Below are 15414 nucleotides of genomic sequence, written 5' to 3'. Positions count from 1 at the left end.
GCATACTAAAATATCTCCCTATTTTCAAAAAATATTGCCCTAAACTCCTTTTTTATCACCCCCTTCCAATACACAACCCGAATTAAAATCCCCCCTATTTTCACCAAATATTGTATTTTTTCATAGCCTAATTTAAAAACCCCCTTATTTTCACCGATAAGAAATATATTCTACCCTCATTTTTGGGATATTAAATCCCCCAATATGAATGCACACGATATAATATTGCCTAGCTAGTGTCAAAGCCCCCATGAGGTAATAGTTAGAGAGAGAGAGAGAGCCCTCTATCTCTCCTTCTATCCTGCTCTTTATATCTTTGTACCCCTTCCTTTCTAAATCTTCCTTTTACCTCTCCTTGCTCTTTTTTTTTTTTTTTCAAAATTGTGAGCATATTATAATGTACTACCATTACAATATGAGCATGGTATAATGAGATCATCTTTATACATGCATTATATATTGCCCAGCCTAAGGGTTGGATTTACCTTGGGAGTCCAATCCAAAGGCTTCGAATTACATGTCAATGTTTAAAGACATGTTTTTTGTAAATTATAAGAAAATGAAAATCACGAGATGCTCTTCATAATATTTGTATGTATTTCAATGTTAAGCTAAAAAATATACTATAATAACATTAAGCTCAATCTTACCTTTCTAACCATTTTCTTTTTTATATTTTAAATATGTTAAGATTTTGATATTCGATTTATTTTGCTAGTGTCTTTTATTTTTTATCAAAAACTTGTATATATAGAATTTTTTATTTTATTTTATTTTATCTTTTCATCCAAATTTGAAACAAATTACATTTTAGCATTCTAGATTATATTCTATAAACATTCAAAAAATGTTGATTTTTTATTAGTTTTCAAAAAAATGAGGGACCATGCTCAATTTTTATTTTTCAAATGTGTCCACTTTGAAATTTTTAGTAAAAGATAATATATTTATTAAAATATTAGTAGATAAATTACGCTTGAACTACATGCTGCTAGCAATTTTTTTCTGATATTTGAAATACTATTTAAAAGAAGCTAACATTTTAGAGGGTGCGCACCAAGCACAATGTTATATTTTTTAATAAAAAAAAGAGTACTTTGTATGTCCCCCATATTTAAACCCCTTAATCTCCATAATTAAAAAAAAATAGTAGTTTAAAAAGTAGATTTAGAGGTCTGCGACTATTGTTTTTGTCACATCTTCCAATTTTCTATAAAGATATCTTCAATTTCTCATATAAAATTATTTTTTACCGATTTCATAAAAAAGCTACCATTTAAGGGCCCCTTTTGTCTCCCATTTCCATGCAAATACCCCAATGGCAATTCTCAAACTTCTAATCTCATAAGTAGTGGTTAAATCATTCATTTGATTCTCATTTTGGATTATGGAGGGCCTATGTTCAAATCTCTAAAGTGATATTTGAGGTGGTTCTCATTGTAAATTTGGATACCCAAATTTAAATCCTCAAGGTGACGTCAAAAGTGATTTTCAGTCAATATGCCCTTCCTTACAATGTTCGACTAGTGATATTTTAGATAGTTCTCATTGTAAATTATAGAGATCCATTTTTAGATAATTCTTATTGTAAATATGGAGTTCAATATTTTGATATATGAAATAAACAAAAATTGAAAATTTTATAATATCTCTGTTTCAAAAAGATTAGATTAACAAACTTATATATTATATTTGAAATTTATTCCAAAAATCTTCAATTGTTGCCTTTTTAAAATTTATTTTTAATTAAATTTATTGTTGAAAATTTGGTAACATTATAAATTTTATTTTCATAAATTCTATCACTCTTTTATCAAATTTACTATAAAGTGATAATTATAAGCCACCATAAAATTATGGTTTGGTGTTGATAATGAACTACATTTAATCTGAGCTACCATTCCAACTATTTTGCACAACATCTTACAAATTTATCAAACATAACAAATAACTATTTTGTCAAATTCCTAAGGTAAAAAATTCACCATAAATGCCTATTTGTCCATTGTTTGAAATATTAAAAACAAAAAACAAAATGAGTGCATACTATTTTCTAACATTTTTTTGTATGACACATTTTTTTCTACTACATCTTGAATATCCATACATTCAAATTTCTAATTGTCACAAAAATATTCTTGCAAGGTAGTCTACTGTCAAACAAAGAAAGCACAAAATCCATTTCCCGTGAGCACCATGAATTGTCTGATATGAATATTCATTAAAAAGCCATGATCTCCAAAAAAAACATTGATTGGGCATTATCGCTATTTGATTACATGAAACACTTTGTGAAGGACTTGTTGATAATTGATGCTACTCTAGCATGCAGCTCCATGCAGCTCCAGTTTGGACATGAATCTATCCATTCATCACCATGCATAAGCTATTTTTAGTTTAAATCAATTTTTGTTTATTCATGCAAATAAAGCATGTACTCCAGCATGCATTAATCCTTAGGACTATTTTTAGTTTTGTTTTTTGCATGAGTTTGTTTTTTAGTGAATAAAGCATGTTGTGCATGCACTTACTATATTCTTAATTTAGGGAGTAGTTTGTTTTTTTTAGTTTGAGAGCCTTAGTAGCTTTCCATGCAATGCTAGGAATATATTTAGAACTGCAGTTATTATTAATTCTTCTAGGCTGCAAATTCTTTATATATACAACCTCTATGTAATTTTTTAATTAAGCTTCAATAAAGAAATTGGTGTGTGCAATTCCAAAAAACAAGGCACTTTGTTTTTTTATTCTGAATTGTGATTTCTTTTTGCAATTTATTCTTTTTGCTATTATTGTTTGCTAATCAACTAGTTTAGAGAGGATAGGCCAGGTTCAAAATTCTACAAGTGGTATCAGAGCAGGTAAAATTGTTTTGGGTTAAAGTTTTATTGTTGGAATTTTGCCAAAGTTAATCATATCGAATTCTAACAATATGCTTGTTCCAGAATTTGATGGGAATGATTATGATTATTGGTGCATTAAGATGTTGACCTTTTTTATTGGAAAAGATTTGTGGGAGATTATTGAATCAGGTTATGAAGAGCTAGCTGATTGGAATGCCCTTACAGCGAATGACATAATAGCAAGAAAGGAAGCAAGGAAAAAGAATGCTCAAGCTTTGTTTCACATTCAAATAGCTCTTGATAAGAGCTTATTTCCAAGAATATCAGGAGCAACGACTACCAAAGATGCCTGGAAGACTCTACAAGAAGCTTACCAGGGTAGTGATCAAGTTAAAGTGGTCAAGCTTCAGACATTGAAGCGAGAGTTCGAGAATTTGAAGATGCAAGAAGCTGAAAGTATAAGGGATTATTGTGTCAGAGTCAAAGATGTGGTCAATAAAATGGCTACACTTGGGGAAATTGTAAGCAATGAAGTTTTGATTCAAAAGGTGTTGAGATCTTTGACACCCAGATGGAATCATGTAGCAATAATCATAGAAGAAAGAAAGGATTTGACAAAACTACAATTTGATCAACTGGTTGGATCCCTGATGTCTCATGAAGAAAGATTGAAAGATTCTTTTGAAGGTGTAGAGAAAGTGTTTTCCTCTAAATTGTTAATCACAAAAAATGAAGATGCAAGCAGCAGTAGTGCCAAAATCAATCAAGGCCAAGGTAAAGGGCAAAGCCAAAATTCTTCAAGAGGTAGAGGAAGAGGTGGCTCAAGAGGAAGTGGTGGTTTCAGAGGAAGAGGTAGAGGCAGATTTGATAAGAGAAATGTTCAATGTCACCATTGTAATAGGTATGGCCACTTTGAAAGAAAATGCAGATTGAAAGAAGGTAAAAGTGCTAACTATGCTCAAGAAAGTAGTGAGAATCCTCCTGATCACTTATTTTTGTCTTATGCAAAGGGTGAAAATACTAGTAAAGATGTTTGGTACCTAGATTCTAGATGTTCTAACCATATGACAGGAAATGAGAAGTTGTTCTCAACAAAGGATGGAAGTTTCAAATCCAAGATCCAGCTTGGTGATGATAAATCATTGGAGGTTGCTGCCAAAGGAGCTATGGAGGTCCAAACAAAAGAAGCTATAAAGAGTATTCATGATATTTATTATACTCCACAATTGAAGCACAATTTGTTAAGTGTTGGGCAGCTATGTGAGAAAAATTATAAAGTAGTCTTTGAGAATAAGACATGTACTATCTATGATAAGAATAAGGGTAATAGGGTGATCATTGTTGTTCCTATGACAAGAAATAGGATGTTCCCCTTGAGGTTTGGTGAACATAACAACAGTTTGGCAAATATGGCTTATGAGGATTCAAGTTGGTTATGGCATCTTAGGTATGGGCGTTTAAATTTTCATAGTTTGAAGTTTCTAACCTCACATGCATTAGTTTCTAGTATGCCCAAGGTTGAGGAACACAAGGAGGTTTGTGAAGGTTGTGCTAAAGGAAAGCATGCAAGAGAAAAGTTTCCAAAGGGAAATGCATGGAGGGCTCATCACCCACTTCAGCGTGTTCATTCAGATATATGTGGTCCTATGCAGACTAAGAGTTTGGGTAAGTCATCATATTTCATCACTTTTATTGATGATTACTCACGAAATTGTTGGGTATATTTTTTGAAGGCCAAAGATGAAGCCTTGGATACATTCAAGAAGTTTAAAGCCCTTGTGGAAAATGAGAAAGGGTGCAAGATCAAGTGTTTAAGGACTGATCGTGGAGGAGAATTTTGCTCAAAGGCTTTCCAAAGTTATTGTGATTTTAATGGCATCAAGAGGCAACTTACTACTGCATACACACCTCAACAGAATGGAGTAGCTGAAAGGAAGAATCGTACTGTGGTTGAAATGGCAAAGTGCATGTTACAAACCAAGGGATTGAGCAATTCTTATTGGGGAGATGCAGTTGCTACAACTGTGTACATCCTCAACCGTAGCCCCACCAATGCACTAGAAAAGATGACTCCTTATGAAGCTTGGTATGGAAAAAAGCTTAATGTTAATCATTTCAAAGTTTTGGGTTGTTTGGCTTATGTGCATGTACCTGATCAGAATAGACAGAAGTTAGATGCAAAGAGTGAGTCATGTATTTTTATTGGGTATAGTGAGAAAAGCAAGGCTTATAGATTGTATAATCCCCTCACTAACAAGCTTATTGTCTCAAGAGATGTGATTTTTGATGAAGGGGGAGTTTATGGTCATCAAAAAGGCCATGTTGAGAAGCCAAAATCTATTTTGAATGATGATATAATTGCTGATATTCATCTCGAGCAGCCAACTAATGTTTCTATATCCAGTGGTTTAACTCCACCAAGCAATCCTTCATCAAGTTCTTTAGTACCAAGTTCAAGTCCAACTTCTTCTCCAAGTTCTACAAGGAAGGTAAGGAGATTGAGTGATATCTACCAGAAGAGTGGAAATCAAGTACATGAAGAAAACCCAATAGGTGAAACAGTGAATTTTGCTTTATTAGCCAAGGCTGATTTTGAACCATCATGTTTTGAAGATGCATGTACTAATGAGGTTTGGGTGAATGCCATGGAAGAAGAGATGGATTCCATTCACAGGAATGACACTTGGGAGTTAACAGAACTCCTGCATGAGAAGAAAAAGATTGGCACCAAATGGGTCTACAAGACCAAATTTAACAGTGATGGGAGTGTTGAAAGACATAAGGCAAGATTAGTTGCTAAAGGCTTCACACAGAAGTATGGAATTAACTATGAAGAGACATTTGCACCAGTAGCAAGACAAGAGACCATAAGAATGTTGATTTCATTAGCAGCTCGGAAGAAGTGGAGCATACATCATATGGACATGAAAAGTGCCTTCTTGAATGGGTACTTAGAAGAGGAAGTATATGTGGAGCAGCCATGAGGTTTTGAAGTGGAAGGAAAAGAGCATCTTGTCTACAGGTTGAAGAAGGCTTTGTATGGCCTCAAGCAAGCACCAAGAGCGTGGTATGCCAGGATTGATGGATACTTTCAGGAGAATGGCTTCCAGAGAAGTAAGAGTGATCCTACCCTATACTACAAACAAGAAGGTACTGATATCCTCATCATAAGTTTGTATGTTGATGATCTTTCGTATATGGGTAGTAGTTCTAAGATGAAAGATGAATTCAAAGCTGCTATGATGAAAGAATTTGAGATGAAAGATCTTGGTCTGATGAAATATTTTCTAGGAATGGAGGTTTATCAAAGTAAGGATGAGATTTTCATTTGTCAAACAAAGTATGCACAAGATATGCTGAAGAAATTTAATATGACTGATTGTAACCCTGCCTCCACTCCAAGTGCTCATAAAGTTTTGTTATGTCGAGATGATGGTGTTAATTTAGTTGATGAGACAGCTTATAGAAGTATTGTGGGGAGCTTGATGTTTCTAATCCACACGAAGCCTGATATTGCCTATTCAGTTTCACTTGTTTCAAGGTATATGACAAATCCATCTGAAATACATATGAAGGCAGCCAAGAGGATTTTGAGGTATGTGAAAGGGAATTTAAGTTTTGGTATTCATTATTACTCTTCTGAAAAGTTCAATCTTGTAGGCTTTAGTGATTCAGATTGGGGAGGTAGTATGGATGACCGTAAATCTACATCTGGAAATTGTTTTTCTTTTGGTTCTGGTTTAATTACCTGGAGCTCAAAAAAGCAAAGTATTGTTGCCCTCTCATCTACAGAAGCAGAGTATGTTGCAATTACCTCAACAGGTACACAAACTCTTTGGCTCAGAAAAGTTTTGGAAGAAATTGGAGAAAAACAAATTTAGCCTACAATAATTTATTGTGACAATGTGAGTGCCATCAAGTTAGCAAAGAATCCGGTTCATCACAGCAGAACAAAGCATTTTGATTTGAAATATCACTTCATTCAAGATTTGGTGCAGAAGAAGGATGATGAATTGAAGCACATCAATACCCAGGATCAGCTAGCAGATATATTCACCAAAGCGGTTGCGAAAGCTCAGTTTATAGCACTACGAGATAAGATTGTGAGTCCTCTCAACATCAAGGGGGAGTATGTTGATAATTGATGCTGCTCTAGCATGCAGCTCCATGCAGCTCCAGTTTGGACATGAATCTATCCATTCATCACCATGCATAAGTTATTTTTAGTTTAAATCAATTTTTGTTTATTCATGCAAATAAAGCATGTACTCCAGCATGCATTAATCCTTAGGACTATTTTTAGTTTTGTTTTTTGCATGAGTTTGTTTTTAGTAAATAAAGCATGATGTGCATGCACTTACTATATTCTTAATTTAGGGAGTAGTTTGTTTTTTTAGTTTGAGAGCCTTAGTAGCTTTCCATGCAATGCTAGGAATATATTTAGAACTGCAGTTATTATTAATTCTTCTAGGCTGCAAATTCTTTATATATACAGCCTCTATGTAATTTTTTAATTAAGCTTCAATAAAGAAATTGGTGTGTGCAATTCCAAAAAATAGGGCACTTTGTTTTTTTAATTCTAAATTGTGATTTTTTTTTGCAATTTATTCTTTTTGCTATTATTGTTTGCTAATCAGCTGGTTTAGAGAGGATAGGTCAGGTTCAAAATTCTACAGGAGCGAATGAAACCTTTCTCCCAAATCTATCGATATTGAGAAGATTCTATGTCAGTTGTTAAAGCTTCTTTTTTAAAGTTTTAAATCAGGCCCTTGATTGCCAATCTCTGTACTGTGCATTAGGCGGTAATCGTGGAAAAATTTAGGAAACTTTCCACTGCTTTTTTCTATGCAGGTCCACAATTAGAATTTGAAGCGTGAACTTTACAAGGAAAATGTATTGGGCGGTTCCCAATGCTGTGAAAGATCTTAAATGGTGAAGCTTAAAAGCATTCATCATACTGTAATTTTTTATCAAACTTACTAAAAAGCTATCAAAACTCTATTGACAAGATGTAGACGACAAACGTCTATGGCCTCGCTTGACTTGACTTATATGTGTTCTTGAAGTTTTCCAATTTCCATTGAAAAGTTTTGACTCGAAACTTCAAATAAGAGAAGCAATAGATCTGTTTTATAGATCTGTGCTACAGTGTGTGGGACAGGTCTATTCTGGTTTCAAAACGACAGTATGGATTGTCGCGTGTTTTACACCATCGATTTTGCAATAAACGATTGCGATTGAGTAACCTGTCGCTAACACGTTGTACGCAAGATCTATTTTGGAGCCAGAATAGCTTATGTGTATTAGATGTACTTTCTAACTGCTCCATTCTGGAATTGCTGGGACTAGAGGCAAACCATTTCAGTGGCACATTGTCAAGGGGCGTAGGAAACCTTTCTCCTAGGCTATAACGGTTGTACTTGGATGACAACAACATCAGTGGCAACATACCAGAAGAGATTGGCAACCTACCAGAAGAGATTGGCAACCTTACTGAGCTGACCAGTTTCACTCTCTATTTTAATAGAGTAATCGGGCAGGTTCCGAGTGCTTTAAGCAGTCTGAAGAATCTACAATTGTTGGATTTGAGCTCCAACAAATTGCAAGGTACCATTCCATTATAGTTTCACATGCTGGCAAACCTGGAATATCTATATCTCCAGTAAAATCATATTTCTGGAGACATTCCTTCACATTTGGGCAGTCTGCAACAGCTGAGGAAACTTGACTTGAGTCATAACGAGCTCACTGGAAGGATACCGAAAGCCATTGGGCAATGTTTCCGCCTGGAGATGATTGACCTCTCATACAACAACCTCACAGGAAATATCCCTATGGAGATCTCGAGGCTCCATTCTTTGGCGTTTTATCTCAATTTTTCATACAATTCATTGGCAGGAAGCTTGCCTTCGCTGGGAGGAATGCAACAGATTCAAGCCATAGATATCTCGGTTAATAAACTGTCAGGACCTATCGCTGGCGATATTGGCAGTTGCTCAGAATTGCAATACCTAAACCTTGCCAAAAACAAATTGAAGGGAATGGTGCCCAAGTCAATAGGGCAGCTTAAGAGCCTTGAAAGCATTGACATATCTTTCAATGAGTTGTCTGGGCCAGTGCCAGGTTTGATTGCAAATCTCACCATGCTCTAGCATTTAAATTTCTCATTCAACTACTTAAATGGATCGGTCCCAAATCAAGGAGCTTTCAGAAACCTAACCCCAGCATCATTTTTGGGAAATCCAGGATTATGTGCAGCCTCTGGCTGGTTGAATTTACCAAATTGCACAAGCTCTGCAAAAAATCATGATACATTGAACAAAAACATTGTCTTGGGTGCTTCAATTGGCACTGTCTTCGCCTTGTGTTGCATTTGTGGGGCATTTTACATTTTCTACAGAAGCATTAAAGTGGCACCAGCTACAAATAGTTTGTTGGGGCAAGGTTTCATGCAAATTTCTAGCCAGGAACTTCACACAGCAACACAAGGATTTAGTGCAGCTAATTTACTAGGCAATGGCAGCTTCAGGTCAGTTTACAAAGGGCTCTTGCCTGATAACAAGTTGGTGGCCATTAAGTTATTCAATCAGGACCCTCAAAATTCATACAAGCATTTTGTCAGGGAATGCAGAGTACTAAGAAAAATCAGGCATCGCAATCTTGTGAAAGTCTTGTCCTCTTCCTCCGCTGGAGATTTCAGGGCTCTTGTACTGGAATTTATGTCACAGGGGAGCTTAGAACAACACCTTCATATGGATGAAACGCAGTATAGCTTGAGTTTGAAAATGAGAGTGAAGATTGCACTTGATGTGGCACATGGGATGGCATATTTACACCACAATTGTTCTCCCCCTGTTGTTCACTGTGACTTGAAACCCTCAAATGTGTTAATGGACGAAACCATGACAGCCCATGTGGCTGATTTTGGAATTTCCCGTCTATTGATGTCCCCTGTTTCTGCAAGTAGTAGCACATCCAGACTGAAGGGAACAGTAGGCTACCTTGCTCCAGGTAAAGACCCAAACCCCAACACTTTTTCCAATTTAAAGTGTTTTTCCTTGCTTTTTTTATAACCCCATATGTATTAATCGTATTCTCGACAATGAAATCACTTTTTACTGTTGCAAGAATATGGATTGGGAGGACGAGTGAGTAGCAAGGGAGATGTTTACAGCTTTGGGATGCTCATCCTTGAAATGGTGACTAAAAAGAGGCCTACCGATGCTATGTTCGGTGGAGATGTAACTTTGCCCAAGTGGGTGAGAAGAGCATTTCCTGAGGCAGTGGAGGTAGTGGTGGAGAGAGAGTTGTTGGCTGATCAACAAACTGTAGGCAAGTCCAGTATCGCTATAGTTGAAGAATTGGAATCCCCTGAGTGTGAAAGTTGCCTGGTTGATTTTATTGGATTAGGTATCCAATCCGCAAGTGAAAGTCCAGTAGATAGACCAACAATGAGAGAGGTGGAGGGTATGCTAGAAAAGATAGTGTATGGCAGGGCATATGGCAACTTAAAAGAGCAATCATCCATCCAAAATCTGTTGACGTTAGACCATTTTGTTTTTTAAGGAACTGGAAAGTTAAAGTTGTCTTAGAAAATAGGCATTTCATTTTTTTTGTTTGGGAACCAAAACTGATCTCGTTTAACAATGTTATTATTAGTTCACATAGAAGTATTGGCAACGGACTGTATTTAACTAGTGATTAATAATTAGTTTTTTGACAAATCATATTAATCTTTTTAAAAATATAGATGTTAAATTTTTACCAAATATATAAAATAAAATGGAGACCTTTTTCGATGCTTCAAGTTTGAGGAAGTAGTGACGGGAACTTCCAGGTTTTCAAAGAGTAATTTTGTAGCACATAGCTGGTATGGCTCTAGCTACACAGTGTGCTTAAGGAACCAGGTTAGGCATTTTGCAAGTTGTGCAAAAGATCCCCTTGGGGTTTTATGAAGAAAATTGTAAAGGAGTTTTTAAGCAGAGAGTTAACAAAAGCATTAGCCATCGAGGCAGCAAGTTGGATTTTCCGCGAGGGAGACAAATCCGAGTTGGAAATGTCCACAACTAGTTTGTAGATGGGAAAGCCAATGCCAGAAGAGTCGTTACTAGGGGAGTCGTGAGTCATTACTAGGGGAGCCATTGCTACCAGTCACCAAGGGCGGGAGATGGTGGTTTGAATATTTGGGGACAGGATGCAGATTGAGTGAAAAGGGGAAAATGGGAGACTGGCGAAGAAATCAGAGCTAGACCAGAAATAGGGTTCGGAATTCTTATGGTTCTTTTCCTCCTCAGCAGTGCCATTCTTCGGGGCTTCATTCTCTAAAGCTATCTCAGAGCCAATGCAATCATGCTTATAGGAATCCTCAGCAAAATCCTTCTGAGGAATATCAAGACTTGAACTCTCAGGCAAAAAGGGTTGCGACAGGCTCAAATTGCATCCCCATTTCAAACTACAAGAGAGGTTTTACCTCTAAACAATCTTTGCGCTCGAAAATTCAGTTTACGTGCCAAAGCCCACAAGAGTGCCCTCCATTAATAAAAAAGTGGCCTAACAAGGCTTGGAGGAGCCTAGGTCTGTCGAGGTGGGATCTGTGAGCCAAGGTCTCAGGAAACGCTATCCCCTCAAGGGTCAATCACGGGAGTTTTAAGAGCAGGGATCAAAAATGGCCAAGGAAAGCGGGGAACAATCTCTATGCTTTCCCTTTGAGTTCCCATAACCCTTTCTCCTCTGGGACCATTCAGCAGGGAAAGGGAAGTAAAACTCAAAAATGGACAAGGAAAGCAATGGGAAGCAAACTCTTTGTGCTTCCCTCGAACACCCTAAACCCCTCACTTATCCGTTTCAAGGAAAATGCTTTCTTTGCGAAGTGGTGTGGCACTGACGGGACAAGCAAAGAAATTGTAGAGTGGTGGGTTTCATCTTTCCAGACCTCATAATAGTGAGACAACTGCAGAACGACTTCCTGTTTATTGAATGTGTGGATGTGACATTAAAGCAAACTATAATAAAGGGCAGTCCTCTGTTTTGTCTAGGCTCTACATTTCATTACCTAGATTGGAAACCAGGGTTTGACCCAACCCAGCACAGATTTGAGAAAACTCCTGTATGGCTTTCCCTGGTTGGCCTTCCTTCAGAATTCTGGTGCCCAAAAGCGTTATTGAAGATAGGGGATGCTCTTGGAAGCATTGTAGGGATTGAAGCAGATTTTTTTGAAGGATGGAATGGGGATGTAGCAAATATTTATGTCGAGATTGACTTGTCCAAAGGTTTTTATAGTGAGCTTGAAATCATTTTAGAGCTAGGCAGATGGAAACAAAAAGTATCAAGATTCAGGAAAGGAGTTCCTGGCAAATGCATACTGAGAAATCAAATAGTCAACAATAGCTCCTTGGTAGCGTCTATAGGCTTCATCAACCTCCCCCCTCTGCAAGCAGATCAATTAGCAAGTCCAACTTCTCAAAAGAGATTCGCGAAGCTGGATGAAGAAGTCGGGATTCCGGTCTAAGCCCCTCTCAAGTCCTTTCACCAGTCTCTAGGTATGGCCTCTCCTCCTCCCTTGGTTTCTTTAGTGGCTCCGGATCCCTGTGTTCTCCTTTCCCCCTCTGTGGATGCGAGTCTGGGTACTTTCAGTGCAGGTCAGGTTCTCCCGCCTCTTAGCCCCGTTCCTTTGGTCTCCCCCCCTGCCATGAGAGATGGCCCTCCTCTCATTTTATCTCTAATCTCCAAACCTCATTCCCAAAAGGCAGTAAGGAGCTTATTTAGCAAAAAGAAAACACCAGCTTTGAGTAGAGCGGCCTTCAAAATTCTCATCCTCCCTCCATCAAAAGCCAAAAGAAAGAAAAGAGGCTCTAGGTCCAATAAGGCAAAGGGACCCACCCGCTCAGCCAAATTAGCTAACTCCAAAATTATCCACCTGGAGAACGCATTGCTTGAAGAAGAGACTATAGAAGAGGATATCAAAGCAGACTTTGAGAATAATACAGACTTCTCCCTTTCAGAGGGAGAAATCTCTCCTTTAACAGATTCTCGACATCATAAGGCCCTTCTCAACCTCTCTTCAGAAATCTCCTTCCCCTCCCTTGCATCCCCGCCTATCGTATCAACAGGCCTGGATTTCCCTTTAGACCAAGTTGCTCAGAATCTCTTACAAAATGTCATGCTAGAAGAGGAGGACCAGGAGACAATATTAGACACACCCTTGGCGGTGCTTTACTCCCAAATCAAAGAGAAAAGGAAGCTAGGAATCCATCAAAATCAAGAGGGATTGGGAAAGCCAGATTTTGGCTCTTCTCCTACCAAGAAGGGAAGCAAATCTCTCATGGAGGCCAGAACCATGGAAGGTATGGCAGAGAACCAATCTAAATTACTGGATCTTTGGAAAGTAGGGAAGGGAAATCCCCTTCCTGAACAACAATGAAAATCTTATCCTGGAATGTTAGGGGACTCAACGCCCCTAACAAGCAGAGGGTGATCAGAAGACAGATTCTTTTGGTCAGTGCAGACATAATCCTACTTCAAGAAACCAAACTGGAAGAGAGGCTCGCAGTTGCATTCGGGAATGGGATAAGCTCAGTATTTCATTCCTCTTTGGGGACTATAGTAGCATCGGAAGGCTCCTCAAGAGGACTGATGATAATTTGGAAGCCCTCATAAATTAAAGCAGAAGGATTAGCCTCTAGCAGGAATTGGATGCTAGTTAAAATTACCCACCTACAATTGAACACCTCTTTCTTCATAATTAATGTATATAGCCCAGTGGCTCCCTCCAAAAAGAGACAGACTTGGTCTTCTTTGGATAGAATTCTGGCCACTTTAGCCGAGAAACAAGTTGTCATAGGGGGAGATTTTAATGCTATCAAGAATGCATCAGCCTAGGGAGTGTTCAACAGGATTTTAATAGTTGGATAGAGAGGAATGGCCTCTTGAAAATAGAATCATGAGACTCCTATACTTGGACCAACAGAAGGAAAGGCTTTAGTAATATAGCAGAAAAAATAGACAGATTCTTCCGACAAGGGGATTTTTCTACCTTTCCCTTCACCCCTCTCTGCAATGTCCTCTTAAGCTCAAGCTCTGATCACTATCCCATTTTGCTCACTTTAAAAGGCCCTCAAGGATCATCTAGGACCCCCTTTAGGTTTGAAAATATGTGGATGAAAGAGCCAAATTTCCTAACAATGATTGAAAAATGGTGGAAAGAAGAGTCCTTTGAGGGCTCTAAACTCTTATGATTTATAGCAAAACTGAAACTAATTAAACAGAAATTGCTTCAATTGAACTCCAAGCACTTCAAAAACATTTTCTCAACAAAAAGGCACATAGAAGAGCAATTGGAAGCCCTAAATAATAGGATTATCATAGCAGGCATGGATCAAGAAGCTTTTCAGGAGGAAATATCCCTCTTATTGGAGTATGAGGATATCCTCTCCAAGGAAGAAATCTTTTGGAAACAAAAATCAAGGGAGAATTGGCTCAAGATGGGGGATAAAAACACTAAGTTTTTCCACAATGTTACTAAAATAAGAAGAAACAAGAATTGGATATCTAAACTTCAGACCATAGATAACCAAATTACTGATGACCCAGAGATCATTAAAGAGGAGATTATCTCCTACTACTCCAATCTTCTGAATAACATAGAAGGATCCCATCTCCAGGAACAAGAGAAACTACTGTCTGCGATACCAAAAATCATAACTGAGAAGCAGAACCAAAGTTTAAATGGGAAAATCAAATTGGAGGAGGTTTTTCAAGCTATAAACCAACTCCCCTCAGGAAAGGCTCCAGGGCCGGATGGTTTCCTTTAGATTTCTTTAAGAAATGCTGGCATATCCTAGGGCAGGAACTCTCAGATGCTTTAGAGTGCTCAAGGAGATCAGGGAAAATCCTCAAAGAGATCAACAACACTCTTATAGCACTTGTCCCAAAGAAGGAGAAGGCGGAAAACCTAGGAGAATATAGGCCTATCTCATTATGCAATACAGTATATAAAGTCCTCTCAAAAATCATGACTAACAGATTGAAACCTCTTATGAACAACATCATCTCAGAAGAGCAGACAGGATTTGTCCAGGGTCGATCTATTCTTGATGGAGTGATCATAGCGCAGAAGCAATTCACATGCAAAGCACAAATAGGCCAGGTATGTTAATAAAATTAGATATCACAAAACATACGATAGTGTTGATTGGTGTTTTCTTTGTGAAACATTGCAAGCTTTTGGCTTTGACAAGCAGTGGATAAACTGGGTATTTGAGTGCATATCTACATCCAAATTTTCAATATTAGTCAATGGAAAGCTAGCTAGTTTCTTCTCCTCCTCAAGGGGCATCAGGCAAGGGGACCCTCTTTCTCCCTTCCTTTACATAATAATGGGGGAGGCTCTAGGAAGAACCATAAAAGCTAGTTATGCCAGTCAACAACTAGAAGGAGTCAAAATAACTAAAGACTTTGTAGCAACCCATCAACAGTTTGCAGATGATAATCTTTTATTGGGAGCAGCAAAAATAAAGGAAGTCACCCTCCTAAACCAGATCTTAGAAATGTATGGAAGGGCTTTGGGTCAACT

At 37.7% G+C, this 15414-nt stretch overlaps 1 protein-coding gene across 1 annotated transcript in view; it reads left to right on the top strand.

The window, feature by feature from the left end:
- LOC131029167 (receptor kinase-like protein Xa21) overlaps positions 1–12351 on the top strand; it is a 32550-nt gene extending 20199 nt beyond the window's left edge. Inside the window, exons 3-7 of the mRNA XM_059217228.1 lie at positions 8371–8450; positions 8548–8966; positions 9090–9854; positions 9972–10310; positions 11879–12351. Of these exons, the coding sequence (XP_059073211.1) occupies positions 8371–8450; positions 8548–8966; positions 9090–9854; positions 9972–10310; positions 11879–12351 (2076 nt within the window). The remainder of the gene's footprint in view (positions 1–8370; positions 8451–8547; positions 8967–9089; positions 9855–9971; positions 10311–11878) is intronic.
- The last annotated feature ends 3063 nt before the right edge of the window (positions 12352–15414 follow it).

Source organism: Cryptomeria japonica, chromosome 3 (assembly GCF_030272615.1).
Source record: "Cryptomeria japonica chromosome 3, Sugi_1.0, whole genome shotgun sequence".
Classification (NCBI taxonomy): domain Eukaryota; kingdom Viridiplantae; phylum Streptophyta; class Pinopsida; order Cupressales; family Cupressaceae; genus Cryptomeria; species Cryptomeria japonica.
This window is presented reverse-complemented; position numbering and strand designations above follow the sequence as displayed.